We start from the raw sequence: 26,249 nt of genomic DNA, 5'->3' as shown, positions 1-26,249 counted from the left end.
CGCGGAATGATGTGGCAAAGGCACGTCTCTTCGGTCGTGCCTGTTCCACATGCTGTGTGGGTGACACCTGGTCTCCCTTTGCATCCAGCACTGGCACCTGTTCCACATGCTTGGTGCTTGACCCCTTCACCGCTTGTCTGCCGCACTGCAGCGGTCGGCAATGTGGGTCCCACCGGCATGGAGGAGCCACCTTGCTCCGTCGACTACAGTTGCCTCCCCCTCTTTGGAGGGACGAGTCAAAAGATGTCTGCATCCTCTATTTCATCGTCTGACAATGTAAAGATCGCCTGACGACGCTTGCTGGCCGTCGGCCGTTTATCAGCAGCTCTGGCCGCTGCCTCCTCCCCAACTTCGAGCATGGCCCAGTCGACGTCTTCGATCCCAGCGCTGGTCTGGGCAGTTGGGCTAGCAACTTGTGGCCAATCTAAACCAGGGGGTGGAGACACGAACACTGTTGCTCTATCCCGACCATTAATCTAGGAAACACAAAGGAGTTAACACAGTAAGTTTCTGTTACAACATAAAACTACGGGTATAAGGCAGGATGATTTACCTTTGGGGGAGGTTGGGCGAGCTTGAAAGCATGCTCGATGTCGCTCAATCTGACATAATTTGGATCAGCTAAGTTAAATAGCTCTCCAATTCTGGCTCTGACTTCGATCTTGTCAAGCGCCTCTTGCCTTGTCCTCGTTGGGTCTGTGCTACCTTGGTACTCATAGCCGTGGTGTACCCTCCTCTGGCAGGGCTAGATCCTTCAGCTGATGAAGTTCCCGACCATGCTCAGACCGTCTAGTTTCTTCCATTGGATCATCCCAAGTAGTTCTAGGATATGTTCCAGGTGCTCGAGCTTCTCTGACCAGCTGGTCCTCTTCTCTGGAATGAATCCCACATCGCACAGTGTGATCATGTTCGTCTCTTCACGGATGTAGAACCACTTCTTGTACCAGTCATCAAGCGATGTGTTCCAAGGGTAGTGCAGGTACTAGGCTTTCATCCTGTCACAAAGGTTGAGGTACACACCTCTGGCTATCTTCGAGCCGCCACTTCCTTTCTTCCGTAGACAGAAAAGATGGTGAAAGAAGTCAAAATGGGACTGGAAGCCGCCATATGCTTCACAAAGATGAATGAAGGTGGAGACAAGAAGAATCGAGTTGGGATGCAGATTGCAAATCCCAATCTTGTAATAAAGACAGAGCCCCTAAAGGAATGGGTGCACTAGAACCCCAGAACCCCGCTTGAAGAAATCTTCGAAAACCACAATCTCACCTGGTTGTGGATCGGGGTACCCCTCGCCCTCCAGCGCGTGCCATCCCACGAGTTCCTTGTTGTGGAGTACTCCCATGGTGACGAGGTCTTCGATGGTCTACTCGTTGCTTCTTGACTTCCACCACTCCTTCGCCATGACTCTAGCTTTCTTCTAGGCATCACTTTTCGCCATGAATCTAGCCTTGCTGATGAAAACGGATATAGTTGAGGGGTGGTTGGTGATGATTTTGGAGGTATTAGGGTTGGCAAGAGGAAGAAGAAGGCTACGGTGGCAAATGGTAATGGGGCTCGGTAAAAAGTAACTTACCAATTCTATACTATATTTAACCAAGAGTTCCGCCATTTTGTTTGCCCAAGATTCTTGGGAGACGTGCGCACACGCCGTAGATGGTTGTTTTCACAACCTCGAGATCTATGCCAATATATGCGCCTCTTCGTTATTAATGTATGCGCCTCTTCGTTACCAGTGTGAGAGGGCCCACACTGACGCACCTCCTTATAGGTGCCAAGTGACTGTTTGCTTGAAAGGACAAGAAGGCAGTATGACGTGCTATACCCCGTCTACTTTTTTGACCAGACGTGTCAGATTGGACTTGATAGAGTAAGAAGATAAATAAATATACCAAATAATAGTACAAGTGGCATTTGGTTCTTCGCCGCACGTCTCATGCTCAAGGATGGTCCAGACCACTATCGTGCTCAGGGACTGCCCAGACCACTACTGTGCTCGAGGACTGCTTCGACCACTACCATGCTCAGGGACTACCCAGACCACTACCATGCTCGAGGACTGCTCCGACCACTATCGTGCTCGGGGACTGCTTCCGACCACTGCCATGCTCGGGGACTGTTCCGACCACTGCTCGGAGACCGCTCTCCTCGGCTACATGTGATTTGTACTCACATATAGTCGAGAGGCATTTATTTGGACCTTGCTACAAGGCTTATACTTTGCCTTCCAGCAAGCTTGGGGACTACATCGGTATGATGCACCTGCCGGTGCATCTCGTATTGCTTGTACAACGATTGGATTCTTAACTTTAGTGGAAATTCTTTTTAGACCCTGGCACCATGTGCCTACGTCACCTACTACCAGGATCGGGGACTAAGTGGGCACACTTCACCTTATAGTGAATGTGTTTATTTAATTGACCCCTACGCTTTGACTGATTGCCAGAATTACTACTGTCCAAGGGTCACTTACATTTCTTTTCAGAAATACAAGTGGGCACACTTGATAAGGAAAGAAATCTTTTTCTTTTTTCATTTAGAGCACCATGCATTCTTTGGACAACCGTAATCTTTGGCTATAATCATGGTCTACTGCTCTCTGTTCTGACCAGAATGCTGGCACATTCGATTGGTAAATGTTTCAATCAGTTGGAGATGACATGAAGGTGGATCGCATTAGTCGAAGGAGATCGAACGGCGTGTCGCAGCATAATGCATGGTGCTCGAGGACTAGCTATGGGGGTATTAACCCCTATACCCTTACGGCTAGGCTTGGGCCAGCCCGGATTAGGGGCTTCGGTCCACTAGAAGACGACGCATGGCCTAGCCAACCTGTTCAGAATCCCGCGCAATGAATCAAGACAGATTTGGAGATCAAGCATGATCCTGGTCGGTTAGAATAGGAATCCTTATCCGGCCACCTATGACAATTGTAACTGGCTAGGATTAGTTTTCAGATATGTAACCCTGCCCCCCAGACTATATATGGTGGGCAGGGGACCCCTCTAAAAAACATCTCTCATTGACATACAGCAATACAATCAGACGCAGGACATAGGTATTACGCCTTTACGGCGGCCGAACCTGGATAAAACCTTGTGTCTGTCTTGTGTTACCATCTTGTTTGTTGCTTGCGCATCTGTCTACCGATAATCTACTACCTTGGGCATACCCCTAGGTAGACTGCCGACCATATTTCATCGACAAAGATGATCCTATCTCTGACCTCGATAGTGATCATGACGAGGATTAGATCGCGTAGTACTTAGTATAAGTACTTAATGTATCATCGTTGGTTATGTAATGGACCTATAGTTTGGATTTAGTGTTGGTGATTTGAACTATCATGTAATATTGTTATTTGCATTACTATCGCATGTTTGGTTAAAACTCTAATTCCAGTTGATCTATCTGAGCTCATGATTTGGATATTAACGTGCTATGAGTCCGATGAGCGATCAAATTGGTGATGTCATGTTGCGAGAATGAATTGTTATGCCTCTGTTTTCATTGTGAATTTGAGAATTTTCTCTAGTAATTTCAGTTTGGCATGATTATGATTCATCTGCAATCTTGTGGCATCAACCAATAATCGCTTATTGTTGCAACTTCGCAGATGACGCGCACCTGTGCAGGAGCTAGTAGCAGCCATGATGGCAATAATGATGACTTACCACCACCACCGCCGCCGTCTGCTTAGGAGTTCTTTGCCTAGTTCTTGGGGAGCCAAAGGACAATGGAAGAAACTCTGTGCCTCATTGCACAAAACACCGCTTGTGGCCACCCACATCAACCAGGGGCCGAGCCAAATCAACATAGTACATTCAAGGAATTTCTGGATACAAAGCCTCCTATCTTCAAGGTGGCTGAGGAACCACTACATGCTGACGAGTGGCTCAATACCATTGAGTAGAAGTTTCGTCTGCTAAGGGTCACCGAGCATCTGAAAGCTAAGTATGCTTCTCATCAGCTGCAAGAACCAGCAGGGATCTGGTGGACACATTTCTTTTCATCTCTACCTGCTAATGCGCGAGTGACATGGGAGCAGTTCAAGCTAGCTTTTAGGGGACTTCATATTCCCCCAAGCCTAATGCACATGAAAGCGACTGAATTTATGAGGCTCACTCAGGGGACAAAGACCCTCACAGAATATATGCACGCATTCAACAACCTGTCCAGATATGCTCTAGGCTTTGTGGATACTAAGGAGAAGAAAATAGAGAGCTTCAAGCGGGGTCTGGGTACCAAACTGATGAAGACCATGGCCAATTCTAGGTGCGCCACATACAATGAGTTTATTAGTGATGCCTTGACCCAAGAAAACCACAATAACATGCATGTTGTTGCTAAGGGCCACAAGAGAGCATATGAGGCAGGTGCCTCTGGATCGTCACAGGCAAGAGCACCTATCACAGCTAGGCCACAATTCTGTCCACCTGCACCCAAGTTTAGGCCTCCACCACCTAAAGCTCAGAACAGCAGACCTCAGAAACCATTCCGTAAGGCATTCACTATTGCCTTACCAAAAGGGACTGGCAGTCAGGGGAGCTCCACAGGACCTCGGAATAATCAGCCATGTTTCAACTGCAATCAAATGGGTCATTGGGCCATGGAATGCCCCCACCCCAAGAAGAATGGCAACCCAAATCAGAACAATCAGAGGCAGGCGAACGCAAGGGCACGTTCGGGATACGTGCATTATACCGCTGTTGAGGAAGTGCCCGCTGGAGAAGTTGTCACGGCTGGTATGTTTCTCGTCAACAAGCATCCCGCTGTTGTTTTATTTGATTCGGGAGCTTCTCATTCATTTATGAGTCAAGCATTTGCATCTAGACATGATCAAGAAATAATTGAAGTAAGCAAAGGGGGTTATAATATAAGTTTAGCTGGGGCAACTATTGCTACAAATAAGATAGTCAAAAATGTGCTCATCTCTATACAAGGGAGGGATTACACAACGGATTTGATAATATTGCTCGGGTTATCGATAAGTGTAATCTTAGGCATGAATTGGATGAAGGATCATGGTGTTCTTATTGACACCAGCACCCGTACTATTATGTTGAGAGAACCCATGGGAGGGAATGCTTTTCTAGTACCACTCTCCCGCAATTTTGAACTCCAACATTTAGTTTGTGCTATCCAAACCACCACACTTTGTGATATCCCAGTGGTTTGTGAGTTTCCGAATATATTTCCAGAGGAATTACTAGGCTTACCACCTGATAGGGATGTGGAATTTAAGATTGAGTTAGTGCTAGGTACGACACCCATATCAAAAAGGCCCTATAGAATGCCAGCCAATGAGTTAGCAGAACTTAAGGTTCAATTGCAAGATCTATTGGACAAGGGTCTTATCCAACCAAGCTCATCTCCGTGGGGATGTCCAACCTTGTTTGTGAAAAAGAAGGACAAGTCACTGAGAATGTGTGTAGATTACGGACCACTCAATGCTGTGACCATCAAGAACAAATATCCATTGCCACGCATCGACATCTTGTTCGATCAGCTAGCGAAGGCAAAGGTATTCTCCAAAATTGACTTGAGATCAAGCTACCATTAGATAAAGATTAGACCGGAGGACATACCTAAAACTGCTTTCTCTACTAGGTACGGCTTATATGAGTATTTGGTTATGTCTTGCGGACTAACAAATGCTCCAGCCTACTTCATGTACCTGATGAACTTGGTATTCATGCCCAAGCTCGACAAGTTTGTGGTCATGTTTATCGATGATATATTAATTTATTCAGAAAATGAGTCAGATCATGAAGAGCATCTGAGGATTGTTTTATCCAGACTGAGGGAGCATAAGCTATATGCAAAATTTAGCAAGTGTGAATTTTGGTTGAGCAAAGTACCTTTCTTAGGTCACATCTTATCAAGAGATGGAATCTCTGTAGACCCATCAAAAGTACAAGAGGTCATGGATTGGAAAGCCCCAACTTCAGTTCATGAAGTTTGGAGTTTTCTAGGGTTAGCAAGATATTATCGTCATTTCATTCCAGATTTCTCAAAGATAGCTAAGCCCATGACCAAACTACTTTAGAAAGATGAGAAGTACAAATGGACACCAGAATGTGAAGCAACTTTTTACACCCTCAGAACTCTGTTAACTACAGCACTTGTGCTAGCACAACCAGATATTGAAAAGCCTTTTGATGTATTTTGTGATGCATCGGAAATAGGTTTGGGATGTGTGCTTATGCAAGAAGGAAGAGTTATTGCATATGCTTCTCAGCAATTGAGAAAGCATGAAGTCAACTACCCTACATATGATTTGGAGCTTGCAGCAGTTGTTCATGCATTAAAGATATGGAGACATTATTTGTTGGGCAATATATGTCACATATATACTGACAACAAAAGTCTCAAGTATATCTTTACCCAACCAGAGCTGAACATGAGACAACGAAGATGGTTAGAATTGATTAAGGACTACAATTTAGAAGTGCATTACCATCCGGGTAAAGCTAATGTAGTAGCAGATGCACTCAGTCGAAAGTCTCATTGCAACACTATAGAAGCATTGTTGGAAGATGGATTCAACTTGTTACACCCTGCTGTACTACACAATATCATGATCAGTTGTTCACTTGAGAGCAAAATCATAGAGCTACAGCAGACAGATGTAGGAATAAGTCACATCAAGAGAAAAATGCAAGAGCAAGAGACCAAGCATTTCAGATTGGACGAAAGGGGTGTGTTATGGTTTGAGGACCGACTTGTGGTACCAAAAGACCGGGAGCTGAGGAACCAAATTTTAGATGAAGCTCACTCGTCCAAATTGTCTATCCATTCGGGTAGTAGTAAGATGTACCAAGATTTGAAAACCCGTTTTTGGTGGACTAAGATGAAGAAAGAGATCGCAGCCTATGTTGCTAGGTGTGATAACTGCAGTAGAGTAAAAGCTATTCATATGAAATCTACCGGATTACTTCAGCCATTGCCTATCCCAGGTTGGAAATGGGAAGAAATCAGTATGGACTTTATCATAGGTCTTCCAATGACACCAAAAGGTCATGATTCAATCTGAGTTATTGTTGATTGTCTCACCAAGTCAGCACATATTATACCCGTGAACACAGGTATATAGTTGGGAAATATGCTGAGATATATGTTTCCCAGATCATGAGACTACATGGAGTACCCAGGACCATAATCTTAGATCGAGGACCACAGTTCATAGCTCATTTCTGGGAGCACTTACACCAGGCCTTAGGAACCAAGCTAATCAGAAGTTCGGCATACCATCCACAAACTTCAGGACAGACGGAGCGAGTGAACCAAATCCTAGAAGATTTGCTTAGAGCTTGTGTTATATCTTCAAAAGGTTCATGGGAGAAATGGTTACCTTTAGCTGAGTTCTCCTATAACAACAGTTATCAAGCAAGTATCAAGATGGCTCCATTTGAAGCCTTGTATGGCAGAAAATGTAGAACTCCATTGAATTGGATTGAGCCTAGGGAAAGGAGATACTTTGGTATTGACTTTGTCAATGAAGCTGAAGAGCAAATACATGTCATCCAACAGCATATGAAGGCAGCTCAATTGAGACAAAAGAGTTATGCTGATAGAAGGAGGAGACCACTGACTTTTGAAGTGGGTGACTATGTATACTTGAAAGTATCGCCCATGAAAGGGGTGAAGAGATTTGGAATGAAAAAGAAGCTTTCACCTAGATATGTAGGGCCATACAAGATTTTGGAATGAAAAGGGAATGTTGCTTATAAGTTACAACTTCCACCTGAGATGTGTACAATATTTGATGTCTTCCATGTTTCTCAGTTGAAGAAATATCTTCGAGTACCTGAAGAAGCTATTGCACCCACCCACGTACAGCTTCAATCGGATTTGACCTATGAAGAAAAGCCAATTTGAGTATTAGAGGAGATGGAAAGAGTAACATGGAGTAAGATTATTAAGTTCTATAAGGTGGTGTGGAACAATCATAGTGAACAAGATGCTACGTGGGAAAGAGAAGATTATTTACGAGAAGTTTATCCCGCCTTTTTCCAAGAATGGTAGGTCTTGCAAATCTCGAGACGAGATTTTTATAAGGGGGAGGGGCTATAACACCCTAGGTGTTAGCCTTGCATAACTTGACTTGCATAACATGAGAATGATCATCAAGCATTCACATATAAGCATTTACACTTGAAACATTCGATTGAAACATATGCAACATTTCTTATTATTTCATGTTTTCATGTGTATATGCATATGATCATGAGTGTAAACATGTAATTGATTAATATGAGTCACAAAAACATGTTAGCCCACTAGATCATGGAGATATCGGACCATGTAACACCCTAGGTGTTAGCCTTGCATAACTTGACTTGCATAGCATGAGCATGATCATCAAGCATTCATAAACAAGCATTTACAATTGAAACATTGGAATGAAACATATGCAACATTTGCTTGTTATTGCATGTTTCCTTGTACATATGCAAATGATCATGAGTGTAAACATGTACTTGGTGGATGTGAGTCACAAAAACATTTAACAACACATGGGTTAGCAAATAGGACATTGTTCATGAAGGTCACCTTTCATGACCAAACACTTAAGTAAGATTTCATGTGTTAACCTAGATAGCACTATGTGTGACTAATACAAGAAAAGATTGTATGACCTTGCAATTTGCTTAAACATGTTTAGAGTATCATTATGAACAACTTTGATATTCATGGTTAGGGGTAAATAGGTCATTAAGCCATAGTTTGAAGTGTATCATCATTTAAATGTGACATGTTTGACCAAGTTTAAACTATGTGTTAGAGACCTTGCATGGAGGAGGTCACTAAAGCAAAGTTGTAGTGTTTGGCAAAAGGAACAACTTTTATTTTTGGGTCATTGACCGGTTTAGCTCATAACATGCTTGAATTTGGATCACAAAAATCGGCAAATTCACCTTTTCAACACTCATCAAAATTTTTTCTAAGTTCTTTTAACTGACTGTCTGACAAGCCAACTTTGCGATGGTGTAACTCGGTTTCGGTTGGGAATTGGTACGAGATCCTTGAACAAGAATTGAAGCTGGTACATAGGTCTACCATTTCGGTTTAGAGTGTTTGCACGTTGGAGCCACGGATTAGCAGATACATCACCGTGTAAACCCGCTGTCAGGCTGATCCTCGCACGACTGAACTGACTAAATCGGTTGATTCAGTGGTCGACTGGCCAACAGGTGTGGCCCGCCGTGTGGTGGCTAGCCATGGCCGTGCACCCCATCTGGCAGCTGTACGCTGGCATCGGTCCCACTCATCAGGCATCACCAGCCAGCAAGCCACCAGCAACGCGTTTAAGTCACCACTGAGCCAGCCGTCTGCTCCCACTCGCCTCCTCGCACTTCCTTGCTCACTGCGCTCACCATCGCCGTCGTTGACGCTCCACCGAGCTCACCTGCGCTCACCGCCGCCCCATTCGCCAATCGGTCGCACTCGCAGCTACACCTCCACCTTCCCCACCGTTTCCACCTTGCAGCACCCACGATTTCGCCTTTGGTAAGCCATGTTTAGCGTTGCGCTGTCGTGGGTACGCCCGCACCGGAGTGCCGCCATGGCCGCTGCTGTGGCCGTGCCTCGTCGGAACCGCTTCAGCCGTCTAGGTCATGTAGTCACAGTCGCAGAGTCTCTGTAGTCCTGTAGATCGCGTCACTTGACTTCACCGTGGCCGGAGACGGCCGGCACACGCTGTGCAACGCTGCCGTGCCACCATGGCCGATGCCGTCGCCCTTCGTGCCGATCATCCGCCCACCTAGCAAGCCCAACATGTGTGCCCGGTCGAGTTGGTCATGCCGTGATGATGTCACCGCCGGCGAACTCGCCGTCGACGAGCCGTGGCCGCGCAAGCTTGCACAGCGCCGCCTGCTCTGTTCTCATTTCGCTGACGTGTGGGGTCACTGGTTCGTGGGTCCCACCGGTCAGCGACAGTAGTAAAGAGGGATAGTTCATTTAAATCCTAATTTCATGTTGTTTTGTAAATTTTATAAGTGGAGTTGTGTAGATCCAAATTTGTTGGTTCAAATTTTGTTAGGATCTGGGTGAAGTGTAGTATTTATGGAAAATATTACATTAGCAAGTATAGCAAAGTTTCTGTAAGATTTAAATTGAAATTTGAAATGTGTTTTTGAATGCATGTAAACTTGTTTATTTTATATCTAGAGTTCCTCTGCTCCAAAATTTATGAAATTTTTGTGGTAAGCTGTTCTTCACATGTATAATCTCTGGCAAAAGTTTGAGGGTCAGTGCATGTATAGATTTGTAGTTATAGATTTTCCTTTTATAATTAAGAGATCCTTGTATGAATTTTTATAAATTATTTAGGAATCCATTATTCATGAAATTTGTTGGAGGATATCCTAGTACCATATGGATGCTAAGAAAAATAGGAAATCTGTTGCTTGACACTTTTCACTAGGGTTTTCTATTTTTGCTATTGTAAGCCTTTCTGTCTTGTCATTTTTGTATAGAATGTTTTACTGTATAAAATGGCATGAAACTTTTATAGTAGTCTTTTGGTAGCATTAGTAAGGCACTGTAAATTGTTGAGAATTTATGAAGTACATCTAGTATATGTTGGTTATTTAACCTAAGTATCTAAATAAAATAATAAAGGCATTTAAAGAGATAGTTTGGGCTTCACCATTAGGTTTTCTTGAGTGTATTTGGTATGCTTAAACTGTTGGTAGACTTTGTGTTGTCAAACTTTGAATAATTACGTGAAGTAGAAGTATTGTTACTTTATAATGCGAATTGGAATAGTTTCCGGACAGATTCTGGAGTTTGATAAGTTGCATGATAAAAATGATATTTACTGTAAAAATGGTTAATAACAAAGTTGTAGATAACTTCATCATATGTCTTGTGTTAAAATTTCAGGACCATAGGTCAAATGGTTTAGGAGTTACAGCTATTTAAAGTTAGCATTTCCGAATTACTTGCTCTCTGGAATTTCTGGACAGCACTGATATGATTGTCTGTTTTGGCTAAGATAAGTTGTGAATTAGCTTTTGTGAGTTAAATAAGAGTTGTAGATAATTTTGTAAGCTTTCCAGAAAGTCTAGGTTCACCGCTTTTGGATAATTAGAACTCCAGTTATAAGTAAAACAAGTAGCCGCTGTTTGTGAAATAGTTGATGCATTGTTGAAGTAGTTAATTACATAATCAAGAAGAGATATGCACCTACTCAGGAAACGCGATGCACTTGTTGTTACTTAGACCACATGCTGTTAAGAATATTTGCAAGAATGCATTCTTCATGTATCATCATACCACACTTGTTAACATATTTGCATTCACAATATCTTATGCCATATTCATGCATCTAGGATCGGAGGAAGAAATAACGTTGCTGGAATTCGACAAAGTAGAGGAAGGGGACCAGCAGGAGAATCCTCAAGTCGCAGCTCCCGAAGGCATGGAGCAGAATCCTGAAGAGCTTCCGGAGTGTCCGGACCACTGCCCCACTTCCTTTCTACGAGGCAAGCCCCGGAGCATTTTAAGTCTCCCAGTATTTTACAAATGATTACTTAAGTACTTATGATTGATGCATTAGGTTATAAGAGTTGAATGGAACCACTTGATGCATATAAATTCCTTGTCCAGATATTACACCTTTAACCGGTATATGTCGCAGAACCGACCAATTTATAAGAATACAAGTACAATGGCAATCCGCAAGCGGTCGCACTGTCATACTTGAACCCATATAAACCCGGTAGTCCGTCGAGTACCACGACGGGTCTCGATAAATGATTTACAACAACCAAGATCGTACAGGATTCAACATACATGCCACATATTACATAAAGTTCACAGATACTTTTCATCATCAGAGTACGAATAAAAGTTATTACAAACCGAGTTTGATAAACAAAGCGGAAGCAAATAAGTTCGAAGATAAAGTTTCCAACATAGTTTGATACAGTGCCAAGCCAGATCACGGTCCACAAAAGCAAAGATAGGAATTACTAAAGAAGCCTGCCCAAGGCTTACTCCTCATCCACGGCGGGATAGAAGCAACTCTTGCAATACCCATGATACACAGTGCCATCTGCAACAATGGGAAAATAAACCCTGAGTACGAGAAGGTACTCAGCTAGACTTACCCGTCATGAACCAGAAATAAAATGACTCCAAGGATTATGCAAGGCGGTATAAGTGGACGTAACTTGACAACATTTTTGCGTAAAAGCAATTAAATCATGGTATAGTTACAAATTCTTTACCAAGTTATTTATAACTATCCATTTCTAGGTTAGCAACTATCCTGTGCCAAACATGTGGTATATCATTTAGAAGCATACAATAGTAACCATAGCAGGTATTGTAATTCCCTTATTACCCGAACCAACATGTTTCATAACACAGTTGCTACGATGTTGGGACTAGCCAAGTTTCTCACTATTTGGGAGAGACAGCGATTCGAATCGATTTCAACCAGCTGGGAATTTATTCCTAACACAAACCCAGGTCTACTAGCCACGATAGCCTTAGGTCACCTTTGGTACAACTCCGGTACACATTTCGCGGGTCCATACTGCGCCGCACAATCTGGAACACCAGATGCCAGGAGGCTCAGGCCAAGCCTGCCCTTAGGCTTAGTCTGATCGTTCCCCGGAAGGAGCGCACAATAGAACGGTTCCCGGCCTGAGTTGAATTACTCAGCTTCGCGGTCGGAACGAGTTATCCGGCCAGCTAAGTGAGAGGCATGCGTTCAATCTTGTCAGAAGTGCCAACAACGGTACGGTCCTTAATCGACACAGACGGGGATAAATCCACACCCAAGACCTCCATGTCTTGTCGCTTCTCTATCGACTTCCTGTCCGGTCTCGATTTACTTTTACCCCATGGTTCTTGTTCCACGATAGCAAATATAGCCAACCGTGCTCCGGTATCCACCTATATCTCGCAGGTGATAGGACATCACCCGACTTCTACCGGTCTAAGCATGGCTAAGCATATATATTCGATTCTGTACCTATACCGGTTAAAGGTGTAATATTTGGACAAGGAATGTACATGCATCAAGTGGTTTCATTCAACTCTTATAACCTAATGCATCAATCATAAATACGTAAGTAAACATTTGTAAATTACTGGGAGACTTATAATGCTCCGGGGCTTGCCTCACAGAAAGGAAGTAGGGCGGTGGTTAGGACACTCCGAAAGCTCTTCAGGGTTCTGCTCCACGCCTTCGGGAGCTGCGGCTTGCGGATCCTCCTGCTGGTTCCCTTCCTCTGCTTCTTCGAATTCCAACAACGTGATCTCTTCCTCCGATCCTAGATGCATGAGTATGGCATAAGTATTACAAATGTATAAATATTAACAAGTGCATCATGTTTATTGAGTAGGTGCATATCTCTTCTCGATTATTACTTAACTACTTCGACAATGCATCGACTATGCCACAAACAGTAGCTACTTGTTTCACTCATAACTAGAGTTCTACTAATCCAAAAACAGTGATCCTGGACTTTCTGGAAAGCTTATCAATTTCTCTATAACTTTGTTATTAACTATTTTTGCAGTACACATCAGTTTCAACATGCAACTCATCAAACTCTAGAATCAGTCCGGAAACTATTTAATATGCAACATAAAGTAATAATACTTCTACTTCATGTGATCATTCAAAATTTGACAACATAGAATCTACCAACAGTTTAAGCATACTAAATACATTTAATATAATATAATGATGAAGCCCAAACTATTTATTTAATTGCCTTTATTATTTTATTTAGATATCTAGGTTAAATAATAAACATATATTATATATACTTCATAAATTCTCACAAATTTACAGTGCCTTACTAATGCTGTCAAAGGACTACTATAAAAATTTCATGTCATTTTACTAAGTAGAACATTCTATACAAAAATGACAAGGAAGCAAGGCTTGAAATAGCATAAATGGAAAATCCTATTGAAAAGTGTCAAGCAATAGTTTCCTATTTTTCTTAACATCCATATGGTACTAGGATTACCTCCAACAAATTTCATGAATTTTGGACTCATAAATAATTTATAAAAATTCATGCAAGGATTGACTATTCATAAAATAAAAATCTATAACTATAAATCTACCCATGCACTAGTCCTCAAATTTTTACCAGAGTTCATATATGACAAGAATAGCTTACCACAAAAAGTTCATAATTTTTGGAGCACAGGAACTCTAGATATAAAATAAACAAATTTGAATGCATTCAAAAGCACATTTCAAATCCCTATTTAAATCTCCAAAACTTTCTACTGTAAATGTTAAAAACATATTTTTACTAAATACTACACTTCCTAAGGAACACTACAAAATTTATTTCACAAATTTAGGAGCTACCAAACTGAAGATACAAAAATAACAAAACAAATGTGAATCTGCATTCAAACTAAACTAGATTTGAAACATGGAGTCGCTAACACGCGGGACCCACTGGTCAGCGAGACACAGCAGAGCACGGCGGCGCTGCACGACTGATGCGGCTAGAACTCGACGGCGGCGAGTTCGCCGGCGGTAACATCTTCACCAGACCTTCTACTCGACCTAGCGCGTATAATGAGCCAGATGGCCGGACCTATTCCCGACTCTAGAGACGACGGCGGTGGCAATGGCGGAGCGGCGGGGCTGGACCACGGCGGTACACCGGTGGAGGCCACGGCGAAGCAAAAAAAGGCGCGGACGAGTATCCCTGGGCTTAGGCGAACCTAATGCTCATGGCTATGCGGTCTATGGTGGAGGGACACGCCCCAGCCACGGTGACGGGCACGGCGGGGAAGCTCCGGCGAGCTTGCGCATGATGCTGGCGCTTACCGAAGGCTGTCAGCGGGCACGGAAGGAGGTAGTGCGCTGCTGTGGTGGCGATGGAGTGCTGCTGTGGTGATGGAGTGGCCAGGCACAAGCTTGTGCGCGGTTATGGCGACGGCGAAGCTGCGGGAGCTCGGTGGCTGCTGCTGGCACTGCGAGACGACGAAGGAAACCGAGGCGAAGCAAATGGGGTGCGCGGCTGAGTGTGGGCGGGCGCTGGCGTGATGAAGGCACGCTTCGGCCTGCCTTGGCCATGCTGGGCAGAGCGCCGGCGACGCGCGGCCATGCTCTGCGCCACGCGGCGACCACGGCCTGAACCAGTCGGCCACTATGCTGAGCGATTCAGTTCGTTCAGTGAACACGGGTTCGAGCCTGACAGCGAGTTTACACGGTGAATTATCTGCTAAACCAAAGCTCCAACATGCAAACGATCTACACGACTTGTGTAGTCCTATGTACTAGCTACAACTTTGGTTCAAGTACCTCATTCTAATTCGCAACGGAAACGGAGTAATATCACCCCAAACATCGGCTGTCAGTCGGTCAGTCAATCAACAACTTAGAAATTTTTGTTAAGTCAAGAAATGCTGATTTTCCTGATTTTTTGGGACCTAATCAAGCATGTTAGAAGCTAAATCAGTCAATGACCCAAAAATAAAAGTTGTTCCTTATATCAAATACTACAACTTTGCTTTAGTGAACTCCTCCATGCAAGGTCTCTAGCACCTAGTTCAACTTTAGTCAAACATGTCACTTTGAAATCATGATACATACTCAAACCATGACTAAATGACCAAACTAGCCCTAGCCCTAAATACCAAAGTTGTTCATAATGATATCCTAAGCATGTTCAAGCAAGTTGCAAGGTCATTCAATCATTTTATGTAGTAGTCACTCATAGAGCTATTTAAAGTAATCACATGAAATATGCCTTAAAGGCTTGATTATGAAAAGTGACTTTCATGAACCATGCACTAATTGCTAACCCAAGTGTGGTTACATGTTTTTGTGACTCACATCTACCAAGTACATGTTTTCATTCATGATTATTTGCATAAGTACAAAGAAATATGCAAAAACAAGCAAACGTTGCATATGTTTCAAGAAACACGAGATAACAAGCAATGTTTCATATGTTTCCATCAAATGTTTCAATTGTAAATGATGATTTATGAATGCTTGATGCTCATGCTCATGTTATGCAAGTCAAGTTATGCAAGGCTAACACCCGAGGTGTTACAGTATAGGTCCAGGATTGAATATATGCTTAGCCATGCTTAGACCGGTAGAAGTTGGATGATGTCCTGTCACCTGCGAGATATAGGTGGATACCAGAGCACGGTTAACTATATTTGCTATCGTGGAATACAACCATGGGATAAAAGAAAATCGAGGCCGGGCAGAGTCTATGCATAGGATGACTCATGTGATTTCGTCTGAGCCAATTAAGGACCGTACCATGATTGGCGCTTCTGATAAGATTGAACGCATGCCTATCACTTAGCTGGCCGGATAACTCGTTTCGACCGCGAAGCCAAGTAGCTCAACTCAGGCTGGGACCCGTTCTGTTGTGCACTCCTTGTGGGGGGGGGGGCAATTAGACTGAGCCCAAGGGCAGGCTAGGCCTGAACGTCCTAGCATCTGGTGTCCCAGATTGTGCGGCGCGGTACGGACCCACGAAATGTGGACCTAAGTTGTACCAAAGGTGACCTAAGGTTGCCTTCGCGCGGTATGCCTAGGTTTGTGTTAGGAATAAATTCCCAGCTGGTTGAAATCAATTCGAATCACCGTCTCTCCTGGATAGTGAGAAACTTGGCTAGTCCCAACATCGTAGTAACTATGTTATGGAACATGATGGTTCGAATGAATATGGAATTAAAATACCTGCTATGGTTACTATTGTATGCTTTTAAATTGATATACCACATGTTTAGCACAGGATAGTTGCTAATCTAGAGATGGATAGTTATAATTAACTTGATAAAGGAATCATAATTGTACAACTAAGTCAATTGCTTTTATGCAAAATGTTGTCAAGCTATCTCCACTTATATAGCCTTGCATAATCCTTTGAGTCATTTTATTTCTGGTTTATGACGGGTAAGTCTAGCTGAGTACCTTCTCATACTCAGGGTTTTATTTCCCATTGTTGCAGATGGCATTGTGTATCATGGTTATTGCAAGAGTTGCTTCTATCCCACCGTGGATGAGGAGTAAGCCTTGGGCAGGCTTCTTTATTGATCCCTATCTTTGCTTTTGTGGACCATGATCCTACTTGGCACTGTATCAAACTATGTTGGAAACTTTATTTTCAAACTTAATTGCTTCCACTTTATCTATCAAACTCGGTTTGTAATAACTTTTATTCATACTCTGATGATGAAAATATATCTATGAACTTTATGTAATGTGTGGCATGTATGTTGAATCATGCATGATCGTGGTTGTTGTAAATCGTTTATCGAGACCCGTCTGGTACTCGACGGGCTACCGGATTTATATGGGTTCAAGTATGACAGTGCGACTACTTGCGGGCTGTCATTGTACTTGTACTCTTATAAATTGGTCGGTTCTGTGACAGACCACTCACTAATGTTGCCGAGCATGCGCTAGTGATGCTGACCACAAACTATCATTATTCTACCTCTAGTCATAGTGTGTGGTTGGACAACGTTAGTCGTGGTCATCAACGCTGGTGAGTGCTCGGTGATCCAGTGGACTAACAGCCAGACAGGAAAATCGATCAAATAATCGATACGAGAAGAAAATCGGCTGTTAGGAACTGTAACACTCATGGGTTGTGATTGATTTTATAATGACAATTGCGATGTACCCAATTTTAATGATTATTTCCCTTGAGCTATTAACATGTATGTGTCAGAGATACATCACTGGCTAAATCAGATTCGATCAATACGTAATGTAGAGCCAATGAATTTAGTAAGAAAAAGGGATATGCCATGCACATAATTGACTATTTGATACAGATAGACCCATGAACCGTCTAGACCTAATCCATTACCATCAACAGTGAGGTTCGACCGGATCGATGCAACTATGATGATAACAACAAACTAAATCCAAAGAATTCATAGAATCGACCATACTTCAACATGTTCATGAGAGCGTGACATATCTATGAAAGCACAGACGAATTGGCTAAAAGAGCCGATTCAGGTAGAAAAAGGATCATAGCATGTGAACAATCGACTAATCAACACGAGTAGACCTATCAACTCCTCAAATCTAACCTATCATCTTTAACAGTGGGGTTCGACCGGATCGATGACAGCCATAATAAAGATAATAGATTCAATCTTTAAAGAAAACATATCTACTCATATTTTACAGGATCATGAAAATACACTATGAATGTTAAAATGCGGGCGATCGGCTATTTAGCCGATGCAGGCATAGCAAACAGCCAGGGTCATGCCTGGTCGAAAGCAAACCTACCAGCTAGCATCCTCTGATCTAGAGTACTAATAGTGGGGGTCGACCGGATCAATGCAGCCGTGATAGTGAGCTATAGACCAGATTCAACTAACTAGTAAACCTTCTCAAGATGAGACATGCCTTGACCGCGTACTATGCACGATCAAGATTGAAGTAGAACAGACGATAAAACATAACCAGTCATTTAAAGTAAGAAACATTGCAATGTAACAAGATAAATGAGGGATTAAAAGGATGTGAGGCCGATCTAGATCGATCTCGAACGGTAGGTTGATGTTGCTGAAAAAAACTAATAACAATAAGAACATCAGCAAGATCAATAACATAGTGAATCTACCCGAAGGATGCCACCCTTAGGTAGAGCCGATAACTTGACCTTAATCTAATTCGAGCAGTGAAGGTCAATCGGATCGATGCAGCCGTACTTGAACTAGATAAGAATCGATAACTAGCTTATACTAGAGCTTGCAGTGGAGGTCGAACTTAACCGATGTAGCCGTACAAACCAAAGTGTAAGCCATGACGCTACTTATAGACAAGTCGAAGGTTGGCCGGACCAATGCGGCCCTACTTGTTGAAGAACTCACTAGAATCTACTCTACTCCTACTCCTAAGGGTTGGCACAGTGCCGAAAAAAGTAGCTTGTATTGATTGATTGGATGTCCTCTGTTACAATAGCCGGGGATTTATATTTATACCTTAGGCTGATAAGAGTCCTAAACGAACACGACTAGATAATAAAAAGAAACATCAAGATACATGGACTCTAATTTTCCTTATGTAGAATCCTTGTTGATGAAGCTTCCTTATTTGATACATGTCCTTGTTTTTTCATCCTGATATGCACCTGGACGTCTTGTCTCTCTCAAATTTATTAAATGATATTTCCTGGCCGGCTCATAAATATCCCTTAATTAGGAAACTTTCTTGCTTTTGACATCATCAGTCGATCTCTTCCTTTCTAGGATAAGCTTACCAAATTTTGGTGTAAACACAGCCCCCCTAGTTCAAAGTATGAGTTTTCATGCTTCGAACTATTTGGATCCAATAATCTCCTTTCCCGAGTCAATGACATCTGATTCCAATACTTTACTTTAATGACTTACTTGGGTTGACTATTCATCTGCTTTAGCCGATTAAGAGCTGACCCTCGAGTTTATAACTATAATCGGCTATCAAATCACTGGTAAGGAGCTGAAGAATTCACTGGCAGCAATATTACCTTATTCCAAGCTTCACCTATACATGTGAACTTTGAAGTTTCTATCACGCCATCTTGGGTGGTTAAAGAATGGAACGGATTAGAATCCAGTCATCCTCACTTCTCCTGCTCAGAAAACTTGGGTTTTTTGAAAGATTTTTAAATTAAAACATAGCTTTGCTCCCCTAATGATTCTCTTAGATCGCTCAATATGCATAGTTCCTCATCAAGACATTGTTTTGCCTCTATTTACCCTACTTCTAAAAAGCTTATGTGGAGTTTGGGTAGGGACAAAGTATGTAGAATACTTACCTTGCATATCATAAAGTCAAACCCTGGATCCAAGGAGAGAAGTGTCATACTCTTAGATCAAGATGTGCATCTGTGTGGAATATTTAGTGGCTAACCTAATTCTACTATGCTCTCTGAAATATATTTCTCTCTTGTGAAATATTTTTTTTGTGAGAACATGGGTTATCTTTATTCTCATTTCTTTTTTTCCTTTTTACTTTGGACCTCTTTTGTGTCCATCTTTTATATTTTGCATAACCCATGTCTCTTTTTACAACAACTTTTGAGAGAAATATTATCAAGAACTTGGAGCATTTATTCTGATAAAACCTAGCAAACATATTTTTGTCTTCTCCCTGTGTAGGAGCAGAACATTTTGAGGTGGATGAAAAACATGTTTTTGCATACTTCGAGTATAGAAGCAGCACATATATGTGGCATGTATGTGATTTTGATCTTGGGAGCATGATAAATCTCTCAACAAGGGTCAACAAGACTTGACAAAACTCAACAAAGAGCAAGCAACTTATGTGAAAGGTTTTTAATGGGACTAATATATGGATCTAGTAGGAAATTCAACATCATTGAGGAGACAAGCTATTGATTTTGAATTTTTGTAAGAAAATTTCCCAAGTACTTTGCAAAAAGAAGCAAGGTTTCTTTCGTCATACCATATCTCATTCATCAACTACTTAGATAGCATGCTTTCCCTATGATAGATTGTTCACAAGTGACAGGAAAAGTAGGAAATAAAGAATATGCGTACCTCTGCTCTAAACTGATGAATGCCCTTGCTCGGACTTTCTCCCAGTATGCATATATCAGCTAGACTTCGTCGGCCTTATGATCTCTACGTTCCCAATCAAACATATGATATGGCATGACCACACATACTTCCAAGATCCGATTCATCCTTTTTGTGCCCACGTACATCATGTATATATATATGCATAGAAATCTGACTTGCATGCACTACATAAAGGGCTCTATAAGGTTGATGCCTTGATCTTCCAATTCTGAGCTGATTGCGAGCAATCTTTCATTTACTACTTCTGACTTTTAATAAGGCGATTGATAGTTTTAGAGGTCCTGCAATCAGATCAAGTTGACAACACACACACACACACACACACACACACAGAGCACTACAAAAAAAATCGCTTTCCGAAGCCACAAACTATAAGAAAGTCAGGGCTGGCTAAGAGGCTTCCTGCGTTGGCCGCTGAGTGCGCTGTAGGTGCATCATGGTAGTGTAGACACCTTTGTTGTCGTTAGACATGTCCTCGCCAAGCATGAGTTTAGAGACCCTATTTTCTGCTAGCTCCTATCTTGTCGCCAATGGGGCAGCAGTCGATGATGTCGGCGTGGGGCATCATGCTGATCTGTCTAAAGGGCACGGCGGTAAATGCCGAGGATTGGCCGATGAGCTTGGCCACTATGGCGGTCGGCTCAAATAGTCTATTGATGTCGATGCTACTACACTGCTCCGAGAAGGACATGCATGCATCGGACATGACATAGCTGAGGTCACTTGCCATATCAACGAGACTCCATGTGGACAACAATGAGTAGCATTTATTATGTTATGGCCTAGACTCTTCCACGTCCTTTGCTCATCCATTGGCTATGTCTACACAAGAGAATATAGTTGATGTAGAGGAGGAGGTCCACAACCTTGTTTGCTAGCATCACTTCCTTGTCATCGCCGTTGACCATGAGTTTCTTGACCTTGCCCATGGTAGCTTGTCGTGGCTGCCATTAGTCTTGAACCACCATAATAGCAACACATGGCCTAGAGTTGCATACACAAGGTTCACCATTAGCTCTTTTTGCATCCAAAGCCGTCGTCTCAAAAGCTCCACTACACTTCGATACTTGGAGCCGATGTCTTTGATGACTTGGACTATTGGCTATATTTGGAAGCATGAACATTGGCTTTTTCCTCGATTACATATGTGATGGTTCCTGGTTGCTTCCTGTGTATACCCTTTTCATGTTGCTAGATCTTTTCTCCTCTGTGCTAGGCCTCCAGCCTTTCTTTCTGGCATGCAGCAATATAAGTCATCCTTGGCTGACTTCCAGCAGCTTGCAACAACTAAGCAGACAACTCTTTTGATCTTCTCTTAACAATATATAGTGCCACATGTTGAAGAGCGCTCAACAGAGGCACGTAGCAAATATGAGGTGTTCACTCTAGCATCTTATTTAATAATAATTCCCGGCTCAAGATAAATCCCTCTTCGCCATAAATTTGAGAACCGGGAATATTTACGACATCAAAATTATTCAGCCGATGGTCCCCTATCGGCTGTCAGGTTGCCAGCTTTTTTGTGTTTCTGACGCAACCTCTCATGATGTTTTTTCTCTTATTGAAGAATATATTACTATATTGCCCTCCATTTAGAACAAGCCATTCGAGCTTATCACTTCCATCTTTAGATTGAGCTTTGTATGCTGTAGGAAAAGACAACCATATTAATAGGAGCCAATAGGCCAATCTCATCAGCTTTATGCTTAACCCACCTTTTGGTTCCTCTTCCTAATTTGTCAACTACTGATTTTGAACTATCGGCTCTCTTGTGGAGCTATCGGTTCGTCTATTGTCGAGGTACCTTTGTTGTGGTAGAGCCGGCCATGTCGCATTTGCCAGGCCGGATGGCTCCATCACCTGACGTATCAGCTAAAGTGGAACCTGAGCTAATACTGGCCCCCGAGCTGATCTCTGTATATCTGTACTTGGAGCCAGTGGGGGTGAGTAGCCAATGGAGGTGAATAGCCTGATAAATTTCAATGTGATGCACCTGGACTCTTGATTCTTGGCTGCTCATAGTAAAAGAGCCATCATCGGCTTTTATTGACATGTGTGCCAGCAACTATCATAAGTTGAAGTTTTTTGAGCTTTACGATGGATTTGATGTGCCCCTTGAATGTGTGTAGCTCCCTAGACCTGACTACCTTGGCGTACTTTGTGACCTGCTCAGCGAGCTTTGACAGTTTGTAGCAGCCCTGGTTGTCATCGCTGAAGAAGTCAGGATTGGCGGTAGCCTTGTTGAGGCCGTGCAACATCCTCTGCACCACGCCAGCGCTTCTTGTTCACCCTCACCGTAGTTGGTGAACATGGTACTCAAGATCATGCTCAACCCAAATTCTTCATATGATGTTCAACGCACTTGGGTTTGTATTCATTGCGTTGTCCATCGCGATGTCGATGTCCATCTTAGTCAGTGCCGACGTGTTGTTCACGCCATCACCGGCATGCCGTAGATGTGTCTAGCCAATTCATGATCTCATACTTAGGAACATCTTGGCGGATCCATCCACCTTGTCGATCAGACCATCCATCACTAGAGGACGAGTACATGTTGGTGCCCTTGCTAAGGCGCCACACTGTCCCCTTGCCAATATCTAGCTGGTCACCAGTGATTACCTTTACATTCTTGCCTTGGTGGAACATGCATCGGATGATCTCTATTTTGTTGTGTCACAGTGGATTGAACAGCGGTAGGAGGCCGATGAACTATCATGGTTTGTCAGTGCTTTCCTTTTCTTAGGGACCTGTTGGTATGATATGCCCAGAGAGCAAAAGTCACAGTCGGCATAGCTATCGATCAAGGATCTTTTTCTCGGCAGTCTTGCTCGTCCGACAGAGCTGATGATCTGCTCGGGGTCCACATCATCTTCCTTTCGAACTTGTTCTTCATTTTCATGACCATGCTCCATCGGCTATTTAGTTTTTATAGCCGATGAGCTATACTTATGCAAGCCGATAAGCAACCTAGATGCAACAATCCTTGAATCAAGAATAACCGATGCATTAATATTCTAAAAGCCAATGTCCAATTGACTTGCTGATCAACTTGACGCAATAAAATATTTCAATATACTTTCAACCATCGATATTGGCTATCTTCACATACTCATCGATTGGTTCCAACTGAGTCAACAATTGTCATCATCTGTCAGTTTTTATCGGCTTTATGATCTGGCTTTGTCGTTTGGCTGGTGACTGTGTTGCATATATGATATATAAATATTTCCCTTTTGTTTTTTCTCTCATAAACAACTAGGCTAGCAAGATATGCAAAAGTGCCAATAAAATTGGAGTATCATACCGAAGATGGATTTGATCACTTGGGGTTCATAAATGATTGACTGGACTTTATCGGCTCCATCTAGCCGATCAACTGCAGATGTATACCCATATCCTTCTTGGAATCCCATGCATGACATGCACATATACACTTAACGGACTATGCTTCCTTGTTTTCATCATACATCTCCAATTGGATTCCAAGACGCTTGCAAGCCTTCTTCCACACGCATAAGATAGCATTGTATATACCAACTTCCAATGATGATTGTCTAGATTCCATCGGCTTTGAACAATCCTTGCTGATCACCTTCTATTGGCGTCATCGGCCCGAATACTTGATTTTTGGTTAAGTAACTGTTTCTTGAGCTGATGACAACATCTGCAGCTTGATCAAATAGCTGATATTAATAGCCGATACATTACACCTTTGAATATAGGTAGGTCCTGCCTCTGCTCTGTGCTTCAATCGGATACTGCTGTCAAGCACCGAGCTTCAGACTCCAAGCATCAACGTGGCCATGTGCACATGTGTGGCATTCGGACTTTATCTCTTGTACTTTTTGAATAATCTCACATGCAACTACGTAACTGGTAGGCAAAGTCATTTCTTCTTCAACTTCCTTCGTACATGAATTCCAGCTTGCCTCAGAATAGTGCTGAATACTTTTCAATATTGGAGCTGATCCCTGACTTCTCAAATGATTGTGATTCCACAGTGAAAAAACATAGGTAATAAGCCGATAGAATATGCTTAACCAGAGCAAAAATCCATCCATCGGCTATCCTTTGTTATTACCTCTATCGACTATTTATCGAATCAAGAAACAATAGCCGATGAAAGAATTCAAGATATAACCAGAAGCTGCATTGATATTCATTGAGGGCTACTGGCTTTAAATTATAAATGCTCATAGCCAATAAGGTCATCTCATGATGGCTTCTTAAAGTACTACCACCAATTTTCCAAAAATAGAATCTTGCAACTTCTACTTGGAATTCTATTAACAACATCCCTAGCAATATATTTTCAGAAGACATTGGTTAATATTCTTACATGATTGATCACATTGGTTGTGCGTACGCCAAACTGTAAATAGCCAATGCGCTGATATTAGCTGGCATCTCTTTAGACCATCTTTGTAGAAGTATCGGCTGCCTAGATGACTGTTGTGGACTTCTGCTGCCGATATTGTCCAAGCCGATATCCCTCTTCGAGCTTTTAAGAAGAATCCGATTACTCCACTGTATCGACTAACATGCTCTCTACTCAGCCGATACTTTTGAATGTGGCCCTGGATGGCTTTTTGCCATCCAGTGCCTGCTACATAGTGAGACCCTCTAGCTTGTTCTTCAAGGTGCGTTTCGGTGATGATATGCTCGTGTGGTCACCGTACTTGCTCGGGCCAAGACTACTTCTAAAATCTGAATCGATTGCTAGTTTCTTCTGAAATTAAGCCAATAGTCGATTCTTCTCCTAAACAGCCGATTCCTTGTACCAAAATTATAATAATCATTAATCTAATCTCTGGACCTGCCCCTAGATCCTTATCGAGCTGATGAAGCAACTTGAAGTCATTCACCAAGAAATTTATCAGCTATTGCAATAGGGAAATCGGCTCTTCGAGGCTGCATCGTCTTAGCGAGCAAGACTTTGGACCCTAGCCGATTCCACTTTGAGATAGCCGATCTCCATCAATAACCTTCCATAAATATCACTTTTATACTGCTTGCCTAATGAAAAATTCCATCTAGGAGTTTCTCCAACATGTGCTTGAGCACACCATATCTGATTTGATATATATGACCAATATAGTGCCTTTCCATCTTCTCCAATCCAAATCAATGTACGATATAAGTCTTCTTTAAGCTACTAGTCTAACCAAGCTAAGTGAATATCTCTGTGTGCACTCAGCCAAATAGTTCTTTGAGTGGTGGAGTATAGGAGTAGTAGCTTTTGATCTTCTTGAGTTTATCACTTGGAGTGTCAACGTGTTGCCACACGTCACAACCGGCCACATGCAGATGACATGTATAGAAGGATTGGCTTACAAGCCTCATGCGGTGGTAAATCTTGGCAATATGGATGATGTTCTTAGAACTGTCCTAAAGATTCAGCATAATGATTAATTTCGGCCGACTTCTAATCAAATAATTGTGGTCCCACCGAGTGTGCCAAAACGTGTGTCAACGCAAAAATGCGTCGATGCACCGAGCACATAGCAAGCCAAAAGGATCTACTTGACGAAGCAAGGCTAGAGATCTGCTTGGCTTCAACACAGGACTAGTCGACCCTACAAATTCCTCCCAAGGGCATGCCAGTCAATTTGATATGCATTTGATAAGGAGAGAAAGTTTATCAATAATTTAAGGTGGAACATGCCGGTTTTTGCCCA

At 42.5% G+C, this 26,249-nt stretch overlaps 1 protein-coding gene across 1 annotated transcript in view; it reads right to left on the bottom strand.

Annotated features, from left to right (window-relative positions):
• Window positions 1–236: 236 nt before the first annotated feature.
• The window catches only part of LOC136536824 (uncharacterized), a 68,693-nt gene continuing 42,680 nt past the window's right edge, over window positions 237–26,249 (bottom strand). Inside the window, exon 3 of the mRNA XM_066528988.1 lies at window positions 237–476. Within this exon, the coding sequence (XP_066385085.1) occupies window positions 237–476 (240 nt within the window). The remainder of the gene's footprint in view (window positions 477–26,249) is intronic.

Source organism: Miscanthus floridulus, chromosome 2, assembly GCF_019320115.1.
Source record: "Miscanthus floridulus cultivar M001 chromosome 2, ASM1932011v1, whole genome shotgun sequence".
Lineage (NCBI taxonomy): Eukaryota > Viridiplantae > Streptophyta > Magnoliopsida > Poales > Poaceae > Miscanthus > Miscanthus floridulus.
Note: the sequence above shows the minus strand (reverse complement) of the source record. Positions and strands in the feature narration are given on the sequence as shown.